Here is a 16,334-nt window from a genome sequence, read left to right on the forward strand (position 1 = left end):
TAACAAACATTTTAATCGATGTGTTCAATTGATTACTTCTGCCTCCATGGACTAGTGCACATGGCGGCCTCGAGTGGGTGATACAAGTTCTGCTCAGACCTTTCATTACGAAACGTAATACTGAATACACTAAAACAGTCAGTCGGAACGGTAGGTGGATTATTAATCAATCAATTCCAGTTATAGGTTGTATTTGCTGAAATTAAAGCATTGGATAACTGGGTTGTTTTACGTTTATCACGTGGCACACGTGTGGCGTAGTGATGCATGGGGTTTTAGTGTTGAGCTGCACCACAACATTCTGCCCTACTGGATAATCACATGGGTTTAATGAAAGTTTTTAAGATAAGAATGTTTACATAAGTGATTAAAATATCTCCCAGGTATAGAGTATCACTCTGAATTGTATTACTACAAAAACAAGTCCAGATGTCTGGTAAAACCCAGAACTAATGTTATGCTTTGATCTGCTTACCAAAACCTCTGGCTATAATGTCATGCACCATTAATTAACCCACTAGCTGTCTTAAGAGTGTGATAGATTTTTCAGTGACGTTTCTGCTTTGTCCAAAGGTTAGGTGAAAGCCTTGGCCATGGGCTTGACTAAGCAGTACCTGCGCTATGTGCCCAGTGCAGTGTTTGGCCTGATCGGCAGTCCCAAGGCCAATGTGGTGTTTGTGCGGCTGAGAGGAGGCGAGCAGGGCCGCTATGTGGCTGTAGGAGCCTGTGAGCATGTGTTCATATGGGATGTGCGCAAAGCTGAGAAGGTACACCAATACACACACTTCTCCATCTCCAAACATACCACGACATGAAGGATGGGGAACCTTTTTCCTATCAAGGGCCATTTCGAGTTTTACAACATCCTATGGGGGGGGCCAAACTACATTTTTTAACCCATAACCTCTGCTGAAAATTTTAAGATGCAGCCCATTTATTTTAGCTTTCTTTCATGCTATTCAAATAAAAAAAGCAACTTTATCGGTGTAACTTTCTGTTTTTTCCTCCCGCGTATCAAATGCCGCTTTTCCACTACCAACGCGGCTGAGTCGGGCTGAGTCGGGCTGAGCGGGGCTGTTGGAGTTGCATTTCGACTACAACCGCGCTGAACCGTGCTGGCTGGAAGTGGGTGGACACATTGGGTGGAGTTAGCGAAAGTGGGTGGACGTCACGTGATGTCGTTAGGCGGCGCAAACAGTGACATCAGTGATCTTTTAAGCGGTAGTCTCACGACCCGGATAGTAAACAATAAACATGGAGTCGTTAGTGTTGCTGGTCTTGGTGCTGTGGCTTGTTGTCACCGACAACGCCAACAGATACTGGCAAGAGCGTATAGATGAGACGAGGCGCATAAGGTTTCAGAAATTCTCGTAATTCGTAATTCTTCTTCCGGGTTTACGGTGTTTACAGATCCCAGCGTGCTCGCGGGGCGTGTGTGGGCATGTGAGGACACTCCTCCTCACCAATCAGTGCACAGGGGAGTGTCTCTTCACGCCCCTAGCCCCACTCGGCTCGGTTTGGCTCGCTTCAGCCCCACTCCAAAACCATGCGAGTTTTGGGTGCTAAGCAGGGCTGAAGCTTGCTGAGTCATGCTGCTCTGAGGTAGTCGAAACGCGAGCCGTGTCGGGCTGAAGTGAGCTGAAGTGAGCTGAAAAAGGGTAGTAGAAAAGGGCCAAAACTCTGCTGTAATCCCATGCACAGAAATGGCAAGTTGGGTGGTATTTGTGATGTCTCATTGCAGGCTAAAGAGAAAAACTGAAAATCCCTTGCGGTATCCTTCAGTGTTTTCTCCGTGTCTTGTGCCATGTCAGTAATCTGATCAGAGACGGTTCTTCGAGACAAACTGAAACTTTGGAAAAGTTTCATTTTGTCCGGTGCGAGCAGTTCCATGGCAGTGACAAGGCACTCCTTCACAAACTCCCTTTCTGAATGTGGTTTCAGTTTCTTGGCGATTAGCTCACTTACCACAAAACTAGCTTGTGTAATGTTTTCTTGGTTACCTTGAGGTCTTGTGAATTTTGCTTGTTGGGTGCTTAAACTCTGCCGAAGAGCATTAATTTTATCCACATGCACTTGTCCTTTCAGCTGGTCCAGCTTGGCGTGTTTGGTGCTCTAATGACGCTCCAGATTAGCCTTTTTCATCACTGCAAGGGCGTCCCCACAAACTAAGCAAACTGGCTTGCTTTTTACTTCGACGAAAAAATAATTGTCGAAAAAGCACGACATTCCACATCTACCTTTCTCTTCATACTCGCCATGGTGCATTTTGGTGAAATCGTTAAACAGTCTGTCTATGCCCGCTAAATGACGTGACGTGACCGCGCATGACCATGCTCTGCTTGTGTGGGGTTCAGGACCCTGACCTTGGCCCGGAAAGACAACCACTCGCCTATTTTATTAATTGCGGTCTCATTTTTTCTGATTTAAAATTTTTTTTAGTGTGTGCGTGTGAGTAATTATGAATCATCTTGTGGGCCGGATCAAACGGTCTCGTGGGCCGGATCAAACGGTCTCACGGGCCGTATACAGCCCGGAGGCCGAACATTCCCCATCCCTGCTGTAGAAGATTGATGATCTGATTCATGTGTGTTAAGAGCTGAAATTGAAGTGTAGATTGATGAGGGTTCTTCAGGATTGGATTTTCAAACACTTTGGCCTGTCACGGAATAGAGGATGGTTTACAGAATGCATTTCACTTATCTACATTCAGCCTTTACTGATCTCCTCCATTAGAAGGTAAAAAGAGAGCGCACAATGTCAGATGTTGATTAAATGAGTTATTATAATGTCCATCACTTTATATTTGATTATGCCACAATACTACAAGTGATCATTCGCTGATGTAAATTCATCATGATGCACTCATGTAATCATATCAGCAAGTGTGACACAAATATTGGGGTATAAACTGCAAAATCCCCACTGGTGAATTAATGCTTATAGTGTTTAAGTCCAGGGGTCTGTTCCAGGAATAAAGCTTGTAAAAGCCTTTACACGGTCATGCCAAACTGAAGCTTGCAGCAAATAAAATAGCAACCTTTATTTTCTTAGGAAGGCTATCAATGTATATCTACCTTTTTTTCTTTAAAAAAAAAAAAAGACCCACCATGGCAACAGCAGCAAACAAAACTAGACTGTTTTTTTCTATAACTAGACTAAAAAATTTTTTATAGACTAAATAAATGTCAAGGAGTTCTTAATTTGTGCTGCTGTTCATTCCCATACTTTTCTTAGGTACCAAATTTTTAAAAGACTGCACTTTTAAGAAGTGGTGGAAACATATCAGCATCCTCACTGGAAGTTACGGTCTTTAGGCCTTGGTCACACTACAGCTCATGATGGGTTTGGCGATGAAAAAATTGGCAGCATTGCCACCAATCGTGTGATGCACGGCAAATGTGAGCTTCGCGAGTTGTTTTTTGTCTCTCTGCCTCGTGAGGGGCCAAAAACATCATGAGAAATTTCAATGCATGTGTTAAAATTTGGTGGTGATGTTTTTGTCGGCAAACTAAGCATTGAATGCTCGCAAATGGGTTTGGGAATATTTCCAGAAGCTCAGGGAACCTTCTTCGAGCCTCTTGAGATGTATTTGTCTTGAATCCATGTCCCTGATGCTCGTGGGAGCCTCATCAACACAGTGGCTCGGCATAGCCTAACCTTCCCCAAGACTTAAAAAGTGCATTTACATTCGGGGATCCTTTGGCGCGCGTTGTGCATGCGCTTGGGACCCAGTTGTTATGGGAAACACCTTGTGCTGAAATCAGCATCATCAGCACGCATATAAGGACGCTGTTTTCACAGAGACTTTGTGAAGTATTCTGTCAGGACTGCGGCAGTAGACGGATGTGAGCGCAGGAAGAGTGTTCAGTAGCAGGTGTGATATTTACAAAAACAAAACGTGACGCAAAGTCAGAGGAATGAAACAAATGAAAGCAAAACAGAGAGCAGAGGATTTAACCAGAGTCAGAAATATGGCTAGAAACAAACATGACTGTGATAATGGCAATACTTCGCAAAGTCTCTATGAAAACAGCATCCTTATGTGTGTGCTGATTGCGCTGAAATCAGCATCAGGTGTTTCCCAGAATGACTAGATCCCAAGAGTGCGCACAATTCGCTCCGTGAGAGTCAAGCTGTGCGAGACTCGAGCGTGAAGGCGTGATGGTCAAATGTTCACCTGCTGTGTGACCACAACTTTTAGCTCACCTTTATATCGCCACCAAAACGCCTCATTTTCATCGATAACCATCGCGAAGCATCATGAGCCGTAGTGTGACTTTACACATACAGCACGATGCGAATGTGTGAAAAAAATAATTGATTAATTTAACGCAATACTAGTATTCACATCAAATGTGATGCGATTATGTGAACATTCCACAAAAACAATTGTGTGATGATGAGCTGGCACTTATTTTTATTTTTTTACAAAAAAAAAAGTGTGTGGTGGGGTTTTGGGTGCATCCAATCCTGAGCAGCAGGTGAGAACATGTGAAGTTTCACTGCTTGCTTCAGGAGTTGCTGAGACTGATAGTAAGCTTCACTACATTACAAGGCCATTATTAAAAAATGTTCTGTTTCCGGTCCACCGGCCGGGTGAGTGCTGTTTGTGCGGTTGAAATTTTTTTTTAACGCCGTTTTTTTTTACATTTTTTTCGGGTTCGTAAATCTAAAATCGAACTTGACATTTACACATTCCCAGGGCTTTCCACTAAGGCTCATACTAGGCAGCCATGACAAATAAGTAGCCGGGGGGGTAAACACAAAATAAACTCCTGTGCACGCAGTTCCCAGGATTAAATGTATTTTCCACAGACCATTTATTTATTCACTTTACTCAAATACAAAGTAAAATGGCAGTAAATCTTCTTTCTTTTCTTGCGTATTGCATCATGAGGCGTTCCTGGCTTGTAAATCTCTTATTTTCGGTGCATGACACATTCACGCAGCTGAGCATGCTATGAATTAACAACGACAACGGTCTGCAGTGGGGCTACACAATTACACACTCAGCGAACATTTCTCCATTTGTGTATGAAATACACTCCAACCACTCAGTTTGGTTTCATTTACAACCAGCAGTGTCTTTTGATGCCAGCACGTAATTGAATGAGAGAAGACTGGTTTACCGGAGACAAAATAAGCGTTATCTCTGCTTCTGTTCCCTCCGACAGCCCCGACGCACTACTGCCTCCGCCAAGTGCGCGCGCGCACACACTCCGCATGTCGGGGCCGCGGATGAGTTACTCTCCCTTGATCAATGAAGTCGGCGGGGAATTTGTGGTTATTATCGGTACAAACAGCGCGAATCACAACTTAAATGAGTGCGGTTCAGTTTGACATTATTGTCAGTCCGTTAGATAAACATTTAATTTTATTAAAATCGAAAATTAATACTTAGAGCCTGTGGGCTACAAAAATAATAGTCATTAAAGTAGCCAGCTGGACCTAATTGTGTAGTCGGCTGTATGGCCGGCGCTTGTGGAAAGCCCTGCATTCCGCGCAGAATATAGAATTGAATCAGCTCTGCGCATGCGCCGTGCGGCACAAAAAAATGGCAGCCACCATGAAGGAAGGCGATCCGGAGTTTTCAAACATTTGCTTAAGTGTGAAATCGCGAAATGGTATTCTAGCGAACAACAAAATAGTAAAGATTCAGAAAAGCAAATCATTCAGTGATCATTTTAATAGTGTAATTTCATCCGAACTAGGCCTAACGCTCGATTTAGAACTACAAAAAGTCCGTGTGTCGGACATTTTAAGTACCTTTGTAAAATTTTTGCAAATGTTGCAGTCAGCATTTAAAATGCTAACTTAAAGTTTTTGTACAAGTTTCAGTTGATTAAACTGTCATTTTATTAAATGTCTGCTTTTATAATAAAGTACTGAAAGAAAAAGCAAACACAGCATTGCGATTTCTTATCCATCCATATAGTAAAAAAAAATCCCTCCCTCCCGACTGAACATTTTTTTGCTCACCCGGTGGACAGGAAACGGATTTTTTTTTAAGGATGGCCCAAAGTAGGCTACAGACCACGGACTGTACATTTACTGTTTTCATTGCCGAGCTCCTCTTCTATTTTATTCCAGACATTGTCTTTAAAGTTGTTGTTTCTGTAGTGCTGGGTTTTGAGACACAAACTGAATGAGACAATCCAGCAAGCATGCAGCTTTGTGATGTTTCCACACCCTGTGCCTTGATGGGTTGACCGCGTTCCTTTCACGGACAAAATAATAGAAAACTTGAAACTGCTGGGAAAAAAATAACGTTGCTTTTGCGCATATAAACATTCGCCTTTGAGGTCAGTGTTCGTTTACGGGATAGTCGTTCAAAAAAAAAATCTGCACTGCAAAAAACTGAAAACTGAATTTGAGGAGAAAATTTCACTAGTATTAAGGAATTATCTTGCTGCATGGCTAGATAATTTTACTTGACAAGGCGTCTTGGAATAAGTTGGTTACAATCTAGAACTAATTTTAATAATCTCAGAGTTGGTGCCTTGTATTCTTCTAGTAGGAAATGCTTGATCGTTTCAACTATATTCAAGGTATTCTAGCTTAAGATATATTTTTGCAGTGTAGGCAAAAATACAAGGCACCAACTCTGAGATATTAATAAAATTAGTTCTAGATTGTAACCAACTTATTCCAAGATGTCTTGTCTAGTAAAATTATCTGTCCATGCAGCAAGATAATTTCATAATATTAAGGAATTTTCTCCTCAAATTCAGTTTTTTGCAGTGTGATGAAAAAAATCATAATGATTGCGCTGTGTGTGTAAAGACTTGGTCCTGTTTATTTGTCTTTTTGTGCCAGTAAGGTTTGTCCAAATCTTGTGCTGGAATTTGGTGATCTTTCTGGTCCAACACGTTGAATTCAGCTCATAAGTTCATCGCGAGGTTTAAAGGGATGCCGCCATACTATGCATCTGTTTTGCTATAATGTGCACTGCTTGATGATGAATTGTCTTTTTGCATATTGTTGCCGTCAGCATCCGGCTGGTTCACTCATATTCACTTTCATCGTTTTGTTTTCCTAGGTTCTCATTCTTGAGGGTAAGAAGCATGAAGTGACGTATCTCTGTCCTTCTCCTGATGGGATCCACATAGCTGTGGGTTATGAGGATGGCAGTGTGCACATCTTCAGCCTTTTAAATGGTGAAAGCAACATCGGTTTTAATGGACACAAGTCCGCTATCACAGTCATCCATTATGACACATTGGGAGCGCGACTTGTTACTGGCTCTAAGGTGAGATAAAGTACTATGTATAATTTGTCCTTTGCAGAGTTGTTAATTCTCATCTATGACAACTACTGAAATCAAATAATATTCCTGGAGCTGTGTTTAAAGCTGTTATGCTACCATGATGCTCATTTTTTTTCTTTCTGTAGGACACAAATGTGATTGTGTGGGACATAATAAATGAGTGTGGCTTGTACAGACTCACAGGACACAAAGATGCCATCACACAAGCTTTGCTTTTAAAGAACAAAAATTTGCTTGTCACAAGGTCAGTTAGATTGATTTTTTTTTTGTTTTTTGCAGCAACTTGAAGCCAAAATTTTATCAATATATTTGAAGAAAAAATTGAATTACATCAGTGTTTTATGCATTTTCATAAACGTATTAAATTGCTGGTATTATTGCCCTCCTTTACCGCAGCTCAAAGGACAGCTTTGTAAAATGGTGGGATTTGGACACCCAGCACTGTTTTAAGACAATGGTGGGCCACCGCAGTGAGGTGAGCAGAATTGCTCTATAGTGCCGGTCAGAAAGGTAAAACTAATGAAACTGCCATGCTGAGATCATTTTAGTGTCAGGGAAAATTTGTATCATAATGTAAAATACTTCGTGGCATGGTGGTGCAGTGGTTAGCACTGTCACCTCACGGCAAGAAGGTTCCAGGTTCAAAGCTCATGGCCGATGGGGTCTTTCTGTGTGGAGTTTGCATGTTCTGTGTGGGTTTCATCCCACTTCAAAAGACATGGAGATTAGGTAAAAATTGTTGTACTTGTACATCGCTCTGGATAAGAGCGTTTGCTAAATACCTGTAATGTAATATAATTTTTGCAGTTTATGTGGAAGGTATTTTGCCTTGTATTATATTAGGAGTTGTGAATGAGGACATTGCTGAACTGCTGTGTTGTCTAGGTGTGGGGAATGGTTCTGTTAAATCAGGAGAACAGGTTGCTGACTGGTTCTGCTGACAGTGAACTCCGAGCCTGGGACATTGATTACCTAGAGGAGGTAAGAAGGACGCACACGGGTCATATTTTTACATGGCAAACACGTTATAAAATCAAGTGTGTCTTAAAGCTAGATGGCCTTTCGATTTCATAAAATCGGTGAAATTTAGTTCCCTCTAAAATTTAGTCATTGTGATATATGTTTATTTCTGTAATATCTCAAAAAAAAAACCCCAGACCATTCTGTGGCTGGGAAGTAATTTAATTTGAAGGGATTCCTGAGCAAATAATGTGCATGAAATCACTCGCTTTGCGCAGACAGAGGAAGTCCGTGTGCGCATGCGCATATTTACCTTCATTAACCCCGCCGACAGTAGTCGGAGGGGTTATTATTTTCACCTGCGTCAGTCTGTGTGTGTGTGTGTATCTGTCTGTCTGTCTGTCTGTCTGTGTGTCTGCAAGATATCTCAAGAACCAGTGGATCGATTTGGACCAAATTTTGTACATGTGTTGCCAATCACCCAGGAAGGAAACCATTACATTTTGGAGGTCAAAGGTCAAGGTCATGGCAGAACTTCGAAATTTTCGCCCAATGTATTTTAATAGGGAAAAGGTGGGGTTTGCACTCGTTAGAGTGTCCCTGTCTAGTCTTCTTTTGGGTTTTATGGCAGCTGGCATCCACAGTGTTGCATTACTGCCATCTATAGGTTTACCTTGACCGTGCACTGACACATCATTCTGTCGCTAAATGAACAGCTGATCACACCAAGGTGTTGGCTGACTGCCGATATTTATTAGTTTGGTCCTGTGTTTCCTTTCCTTCGTATATAACATAACGTCTTTTCTTCTCGCTTTCCATTACTATAGTTGGTCTTTCACGTTTAATTCGCACACTCGTGTCCTTCAATTTTCTCTCCGGTTTCAAATTTGTATCCCACAATGCCTTGCGCGAACGGGGAAAGCCCACCACATGATGCATGGCGTAGCATCTTGAATTGGGTCATGGTGAAGCAGGAAATAATAGCAGAGAATTTGGGGCCACATGGCCCTAATAAAATTGGAAGTCTGTGATTCGAATTCAGTAGCTTTCGGTCCACTAAACAAAAATAACTGGGTGTCGGGGAAAATTCTTTTTATGACCTACACTTGAAAAATCTGAAAGGCAGTCTACCTTTAAATGATTGGGTAGGGGTTAGGGATGGTACATTTTATGGAAAAAACAAAACATACAGTGTAAAAAGCATCATTTTATGTGAACTAGCTGCCAAACAACCTCAAGACATAAATTATCCAGAACCATATTCCTTTAAGTAACTTCTTTTTTTTTTCAGTGGAAAACCTGAATTATTGTTGTGAAGTGTTTATTTTATACCCACAAATAGAATGTCTAACTTTGGAGATGGCTGTATGTAGCTGTAATACTGAAATATGCGAGAGGTGTTAAATTGATGCTGATTAATGGGAGTATTACACCATCTCTGTCTCTTCAGTATAAAGAAGTAGGAGAGCCACGGCAGAAGAAAGGAAAAAGTCACCATGATGGTGGTGATGATGATGATGATGATGATGATAATGAAGAGGAAGGTCCTAATGAAGAGCCAGAAGATGTAATATTTCACTACAGACATTAATGACAGTGCTACTTATTAACAAATTCAACTTGTAACAGTGGAGACATTTAAGCATTTGGCTGTTTCTATGTGCTACAGGATTGCGTTTGAAGAATGTTCTTCACAGTACTTTTGCTTTCTCTTGTCTTCCTACAGAGAATCCTCAGCTGTAAGAAAGCTGGCTCTGTTCTGAGAGAAGCCAGAGAACGGGTTGTGTCCTTGATTGCCGATCCCAAAGCTAAAGTCTTGGCATGCCATGTATGTTCTGTGATTGTGGATTTAAATATAAACGCTATTTACTGGTAAATATCTTGTTTTTGATTCATCCAATCAATTATATCTGTAGGGCCTTGACAGCATTCTGGAAATCTTTACTGTGCTGCCAGAGGAAGAAATTCAGAAGAAAATGGAACGCAAGCTGAAAAAGGCCAGGAAGAAGGCCAAGTATGTAACCAGGAATTTGGAGCATGAACCAAAAAAAAAATTCAGCCACAGTGTCCTTTAACTTACAGATGTCTGGTGTTTCTGGGCCAGGTCTCAGGATGGTGGTGCTGATGTAGCAGATATAGTTGTGGAGCGAAAGCTGACAGATGAGATCCAAAAGCTGGCCAGTATAAAAACCTCCTTTAAGATCAGGTCCGTGTATTTCAACATTAAATAGATTATATAGACTTGTACTGCTCAGCATTCACATATTCTATAGAGTCATGTATAAAACCTGTTGTCTGTGATGGCCTGGCGACTTGTCCAGGGTGTACCCCGCCTTTCGCCCGTAGTCAGCTGGGATAGGCTCCAGCTTGCCTGCGACCCTGTAGAACAGGATAAAGTGGCTAGAGATAATGAGATGAGAATGAAAAAACCTGTTGTCCCCCCCCCCCCCAGGTCAGTGGACTGCCTTCTGTCTCCTAATGGTGAGATGAAAGTGGCTCTGTTGCTGCAGAATAACACAGTAGAGACATACAGCGTAAAGACAACAGAGGAGACTCCTACAGGCACCAAGACGTCTCGACTCACCCTGGGTGGCCACCGCACAGACGCCAGAACATTGTCTTTCAGCTCAGACAACATTGCAGTCCTGTCTGCTTCTGGAGACACTGTCAAAGTCTGGAACAGGTCAGTCTCAGGACATCAAAGACAAACACTTAATTTACTCTTGAATAAACCTGATAGTGCTGAGGAAATCATGTGCATGCTTAGTTTGCTTTTTAAACTTTGCTTTAGTTTTTATTTTTGGTGTTGAACAGGAAATCTTTTCTGTCCCAGGGCCACTTTGCAGGTGATCCGCACCATGGCGTGCGAGTATGCACTCTGCTCACTGTTTGTGCCTGGAGATAGACAAATCATTATAGGAACTAAGGTACATCACAACAACCTTTTCATTTGACTAAGAGACGTTGAGTGGAGTAGGACTGTAGATTTCCCTGTTTCAGTGCCTCTAACAGTCTGTTTTCTTTCACAGAGTGGAAAGATTCAGATTTTTGACTTGGCATCAGGCAGCCTGCTGGAGACTACAGAAGCTCACGAGGGAGCTCTGTGGTCCATCTGTCTCTCTCCCGATCAGGTACTACAGTAGATTAAGTACTGTATAACTGTCAAATTCCTTTCATGGTTACATTTGAAATTTTAATTATTGAAATGATTTAGATGCAAACATTAGCAGTAGCGCTACACTATGTACACTATATGGCCAAAACTATGTGGGCACCTGACCACCACACATGTGGTTCTGCCACAAAGTTGGAAGCCCACAAAGTTGGAGCTTTACAATTTCCCTTCACTGGAATTAAAGGGGCCCAAACCTGTTCTCCCATACCCACGGATGTGAAATCTCCGCGTTTCCGTGGAAATCCGCGTTTTTCAAATTGCCTTTCCGCGTAAAAAATCGTTTTCCGCGTTTTCTAAAATTTAAAAAATATATATATATATTCGGTAAAGTCTGGCGCGAAACTTTTCCGGATTTTACTAAGCGGAAGTGACGAAAGCTCCTTACAGCGATCTGATCATTATCGCTGTGTGGAGAGGAGTCGCTATTGTACATGCACTGCTACGAGTATGAATGAAAATGGCGGCGTTGTCTGTGAAGTCCGATGTCACGAAAATAGATTCTGGCATTGAAAATAAGTGGCGTTGGGACTGGTTAGAGCGCAAAGCTCCCGATGGAAGTGTTTTTAGTTTGGTTTTTGAAAAACTCAACAAGAAAGGAATCGCACGTTGCAAATTGTGTTGCTGTGAACTGAACTACGGACGGCATGGATTTGTGACTCTCAGTGGACACGTGAAAAGCGAAAAACACAGGAGTCGAGTTGAGATTCAGAAGACTAACTATGCATTGCCAGGTAGGCATCAATAATAATAATAATAATAATAATAATGTTTTATCCTACGTATTAAAAACATTACCTTCACTGTTACTTTTTGAATGAAATTTTTAGTTCTCTGAAAATAATGTGATAATTCCAATCTAATTTATCACTAGCACATTTAATATTTACAGATACATTTGAACAATGATTAGGTTTAATCTGAAATTATATTGCAAGTATAAACTTCACAGAAAGTGTGGAATTTTATTTAGCCATTAATTTTTCAGGTGTTAGGTCTGATTGAAGAGAGTAAGTACATGTACTATGAACTGGTGGCAGGGTTTAAATTTTATTGCTAGTTATGTAAGGCCACATAAAATTATATTCTTGTTCCTCATAATCATTACAGCCCGAACCAAAAAAAATTGACCCACCATAAACATATTTTTTTTTTACACTGGTAATTTAGCGTCATGCCTCTGAAACCAGAGTCTGCTCCAACCATTCCAATTTTTCGTGTTTTATCCCCCACATAGCAGAAAAATAAAACAAAATAAAAATAAAATAAGCCCGTCCTACCCATTTTGAGGAAAAATAGTGATGAGAAACAAGAAATTATTTTCATATGGCCTAACATGACATTTGTAGTGGTGGTAGTTTGGTATCAATGGTAACATTTTTCAGACTTAAGGCCAGACACGGCACCCCAAACCTGAAACATGACACTTTTTTCTCATTTTCAAAATTTTTTTGTAAAGTTCTGAAACATGTATCACTAAAGCACCATGAAATTTGACCAAAACATTTTTTAAACTGAAATGTGCTAATTTAGAAATTTTACATTTTATGTGCTTAAAATGTCACCATTTTAAGTCCTTTTTACAAAAATTTTCGTGGGGGAGACCCCCCAGACCCCCACCAATGGGAGGGCGGACCCTCCCATACCCTCCCCACGACAACTTCGTTGTCGTGACGACCCCTTTGGGGTCGTCTGTTGAGCCTAAAAATTTTCCTCTTTTTTTTAAATTTGTCACTCACATCCCTGCATACCAATGCCCTTGTACACAAAGCAAGGTCCATAAAGACGTGGTTTGCCAAGGTTAGAGTGGATGAACTTGAGTGGACTACACACAGCCTGAATCTTAACTTCACTGAACACCTTTGGGATGAACTGAAATGCTGACTGTGCACCAGGCCTCATCACCTTACATCAGTGCCTGATCTCGCTAATGCTCTTGTGACTGAACATTCCCACAGCCACACTCCAAACTCGAATGGAAATCCTTTCCAGAAGAGTGGATGCTGTTATAGCAGCAAACAGGGGACCAAATTCATATAATTGCCCATGGTTTTGGAACAGGATGTTCAACAAGCACAAATGGGTGTGATGGAGCAGGACCTGAACATTATGCTGTTAACCAAAGAAGATTACTAGAAGGCATAATTATAATTTATGCATGTTTTTTTTTTTTTAAACCCACCCATGTTGTGTGGTTGTTCCCCCCCCATTGACACGGGTTAAACTAAATGTTACGTCTTAAGCAACTTTGAGGTACATTTTTGATGTGATGGATTGATGTACAAATCTGCAAGCTTTAACCCTTCTGTAACACAGCCCAAATCCCAACCTATGCACTCGCTGCCCATTTTATTAGGAACACCTATACACTTGCACATTACCAGCCAATCATGTAGCAGCAGCAGAGTGCATGAACTCCTGCAGATACAGGTTCTGAGCTTCAGTTCATGTTCACAGGAAACTTGGGGGGAGTATGATTTCAGTGGCATGGTTGTTGGTGCCAAGCGGGTTGGTTTACAGTAAGGTCCATATATATTTGGACACTGACAAATTTTGTTTTGTTACCTGTTTACTGAAACATATTCAAGTTATAGTTATATAATGGACATGGACATAAAGTCCATACTTTCAGCTTTCATTTGAGGGTATCCACATTAAAATTGGATGAAGGGTTTAGGAGTTTCAGCTCCTTAACATGTGGCACCCTGTTTTTAAAGGGACCAAAAGTAATTGGACAATTGACTCAAAGGCTATTTCATGGGCAGGTGTGGGCAATTCCTTCGTTATGTCATTCTCAATTAAGCAGATAAAAGGCCTGGAGTTGATTTGAGGTGTGGTGCTTGCATTTGGAAGATTTTGCTGTGAAGAAAACATGCAGTCAAAGGAGCTCTCCATACAGGTGAAACAAGCCATCCTTAAGCTGCGAAAACAGAAAAAAAAAAACCATCCGAGAAATTGCTACAATATTAGGAGTGGCAAAATCTACAGTTTGGTACATCCTGAGAAAGAAAGAAAGCACTGGTGAACTCATCAATGCAAAAAGACCTGGACGCCCACAGAAGACAACAGTGGTGGATGATCGCAGAATAGTTTCCATGGTGAAGAGAAACCCCTTCACAACAGCCAACCAAGTGAACAACACTCTCCAGGAGGTAGGTGTATCAATATCCAAATCTACTATAAAGAGAAGACTGCATGAAAGTAAATACAGAGGGTTCACTGCACGGTGCAAGCCACTCATAAGCCTCAAGAATAAAAAGGCTAGATTGGACTTTGCTAAAAAACATCTAAAAAAGCCAGCACAGTTCTGCAAGAACATTCTTTGGACAGATGAAACCAAGATCAACCTCTACCAGAATGATGGAAAGAAAAAAGTATGGCGAAGGCGTGGTACAGCTCATGATCCAAAGCATACCACATCATCTGTAAAACACGGCGGAGGCAGTGTGATGGGTTGGGCATGCATGGCTGCCAGTGGCACTGGGTCACTAGTGTTTATTGATGACGTGACACAGGACAGAAGCAGCCAGATGACTTCTGAGGTATTCAGAGACATACTGTGTGCTCAAATCCAGCCAAACTGATTGGTCAGCGTTTCATAATACAGATGGCCAATGACCCAAAACATAAAGCCAAAGCAACCCAGGAGTTTATTAAAGCAAAGAAGTGGAATATTCTTGAATGGCCAAGTCAGTCACCTGATCTCAACCCAATTGAGCATGCATTTCACTTGTTAAAGACTAAACTTCAGACAGAAAGGCCCACAAACAAACAACAACTGAAAACCGCTGAAGTAAAGGCCTGGCAGAGCATTAAAAAGGAGGAAACACAGCGTCTGGTGATGTCCATGAGTTCAAGACTTCAGGCAGTCATTGCCAACAAAGGGTTTTCAACCAAGTATTAGAAATGAACATTTTATTTACAATTATTTAATTTGTCCAATTACTTTTGAGCCCCTGAAATGAAGGGATTGTGTTTAAAAAATGCTTTAGTTCCTCACGTTTTTATGCAATCATTTTATTCAACCCACTGAATTAAAGCTGAAAGTCTGAACTTCAACTGCATCTGAATTGTTTTGTTCAAAATTCATTGTGGTAATGTACAGAACCAAAATTAGAAAAATATTGTCTCTGTCCAAATATTTATGGACCTAACTGTATTTGTTCCAGAAACTGATGATCTGAGATTTTCACAAAATAAATATCTAGCGTTTACACAGAATGATGAGGAAAATAAAAATCATCTACTGAGCAGCAGTTCTGCAGACCAGTTTGGCTGAATTTTTATTTTATTTTTTTATTTTTGTTGAGCCTTCACCTACTGTAGTCTCAGATTCCTGTTGTTGGCTGACAGGAGTGAAACCTGAACTTCTGCTGTTGTAGTCCATCCACCTCAAAACTTGATGTGTTGTATGTTGAGATGCTTTTCTGCTCACCAGATTTGTAAAAAAGCCTTCCTGTCAGCTTGAACCAGTCTAGTCATTCTCCTTTAATCTTTACACCATTCTGTGTCAACACTAGAGATTATTGTGTGTGACAATCCCAGGAGATCAGCAGTTTCTGAAATACTCAAACCAGTCTGTCTGGTACCAACAACCATGCCATGGTCAAAGTCACAGAGATCACATTTATTCCCCATTCTGGTGTGACGTGAACATTAATTGAAACTCTTGACCTGCATCTGCATGATGATATGCATTGCACTGCTGCTGCTACACGATTGGCTCATTGGATAATTGCATGAATGCGTAGGTATACAGGTTTTCCTAATAAAGTGGGTAATGAGTGTATGCTCACTACATAGGGTATTGATGCACTGCTGGAAACTAATTAATGCACTATAGGTCCAATTAGAGATTTATCCACAAAATAGACCTACTTGGCTGTAATCACACTTCTGACAGAGATTTCATGACTGCTTCTACTTAATTACAAA

The 16,334-nt window shown here is 41.1% G+C and overlaps 1 protein-coding gene across 2 annotated transcripts in view; it reads left to right on the plus strand.

Annotated features, from left to right (window-relative positions):
* Positions 1–52: 52 nt before the first annotated feature.
* wdr3 (WD repeat domain 3) overlaps positions 53–16,334 on the plus strand; it is a 30,987-nt gene continuing 14,705 nt past the window's right edge. Inside the window, exons 1-13 of one of the 2 annotated variants that reach the window (XM_060929585.1) lie at positions 53–150; positions 574–767; positions 7,040–7,249; positions 7,393–7,511; positions 7,664–7,742; positions 8,153–8,248; positions 9,678–9,794; positions 9,954–10,055; positions 10,144–10,241; positions 10,332–10,433; positions 10,680–10,910; positions 11,061–11,154; positions 11,257–11,358. In XM_060929585.1, coding sequence (XP_060785568.1) covers positions 594–767; positions 7,040–7,249; positions 7,393–7,511; positions 7,664–7,742; positions 8,153–8,248; positions 9,678–9,794; positions 9,954–10,055; positions 10,144–10,241; positions 10,332–10,433; positions 10,680–10,910; positions 11,061–11,154; positions 11,257–11,358 — 1,524 coding nt within the window. In that variant the 5' untranslated portion in view covers positions 53–150; positions 574–593. The remainder of the gene's footprint in view (positions 151–573; positions 768–7,039; positions 7,250–7,392; positions 7,512–7,663; positions 7,743–8,152; positions 8,249–9,677; positions 9,795–9,953; positions 10,056–10,143; positions 10,242–10,331; positions 10,434–10,679; positions 10,911–11,060; positions 11,155–11,256; positions 11,359–16,334) is intronic. The other variant, XM_060929586.1, reaches the window with a different exon arrangement.

The sequence above is a fragment of the Neoarius graeffei genome, chromosome 9, assembly GCF_027579695.1.
Source record: "Neoarius graeffei isolate fNeoGra1 chromosome 9, fNeoGra1.pri, whole genome shotgun sequence".
Taxonomy (NCBI): Eukaryota; Metazoa; Chordata; class Actinopteri; order Siluriformes; family Ariidae; genus Neoarius; species Neoarius graeffei.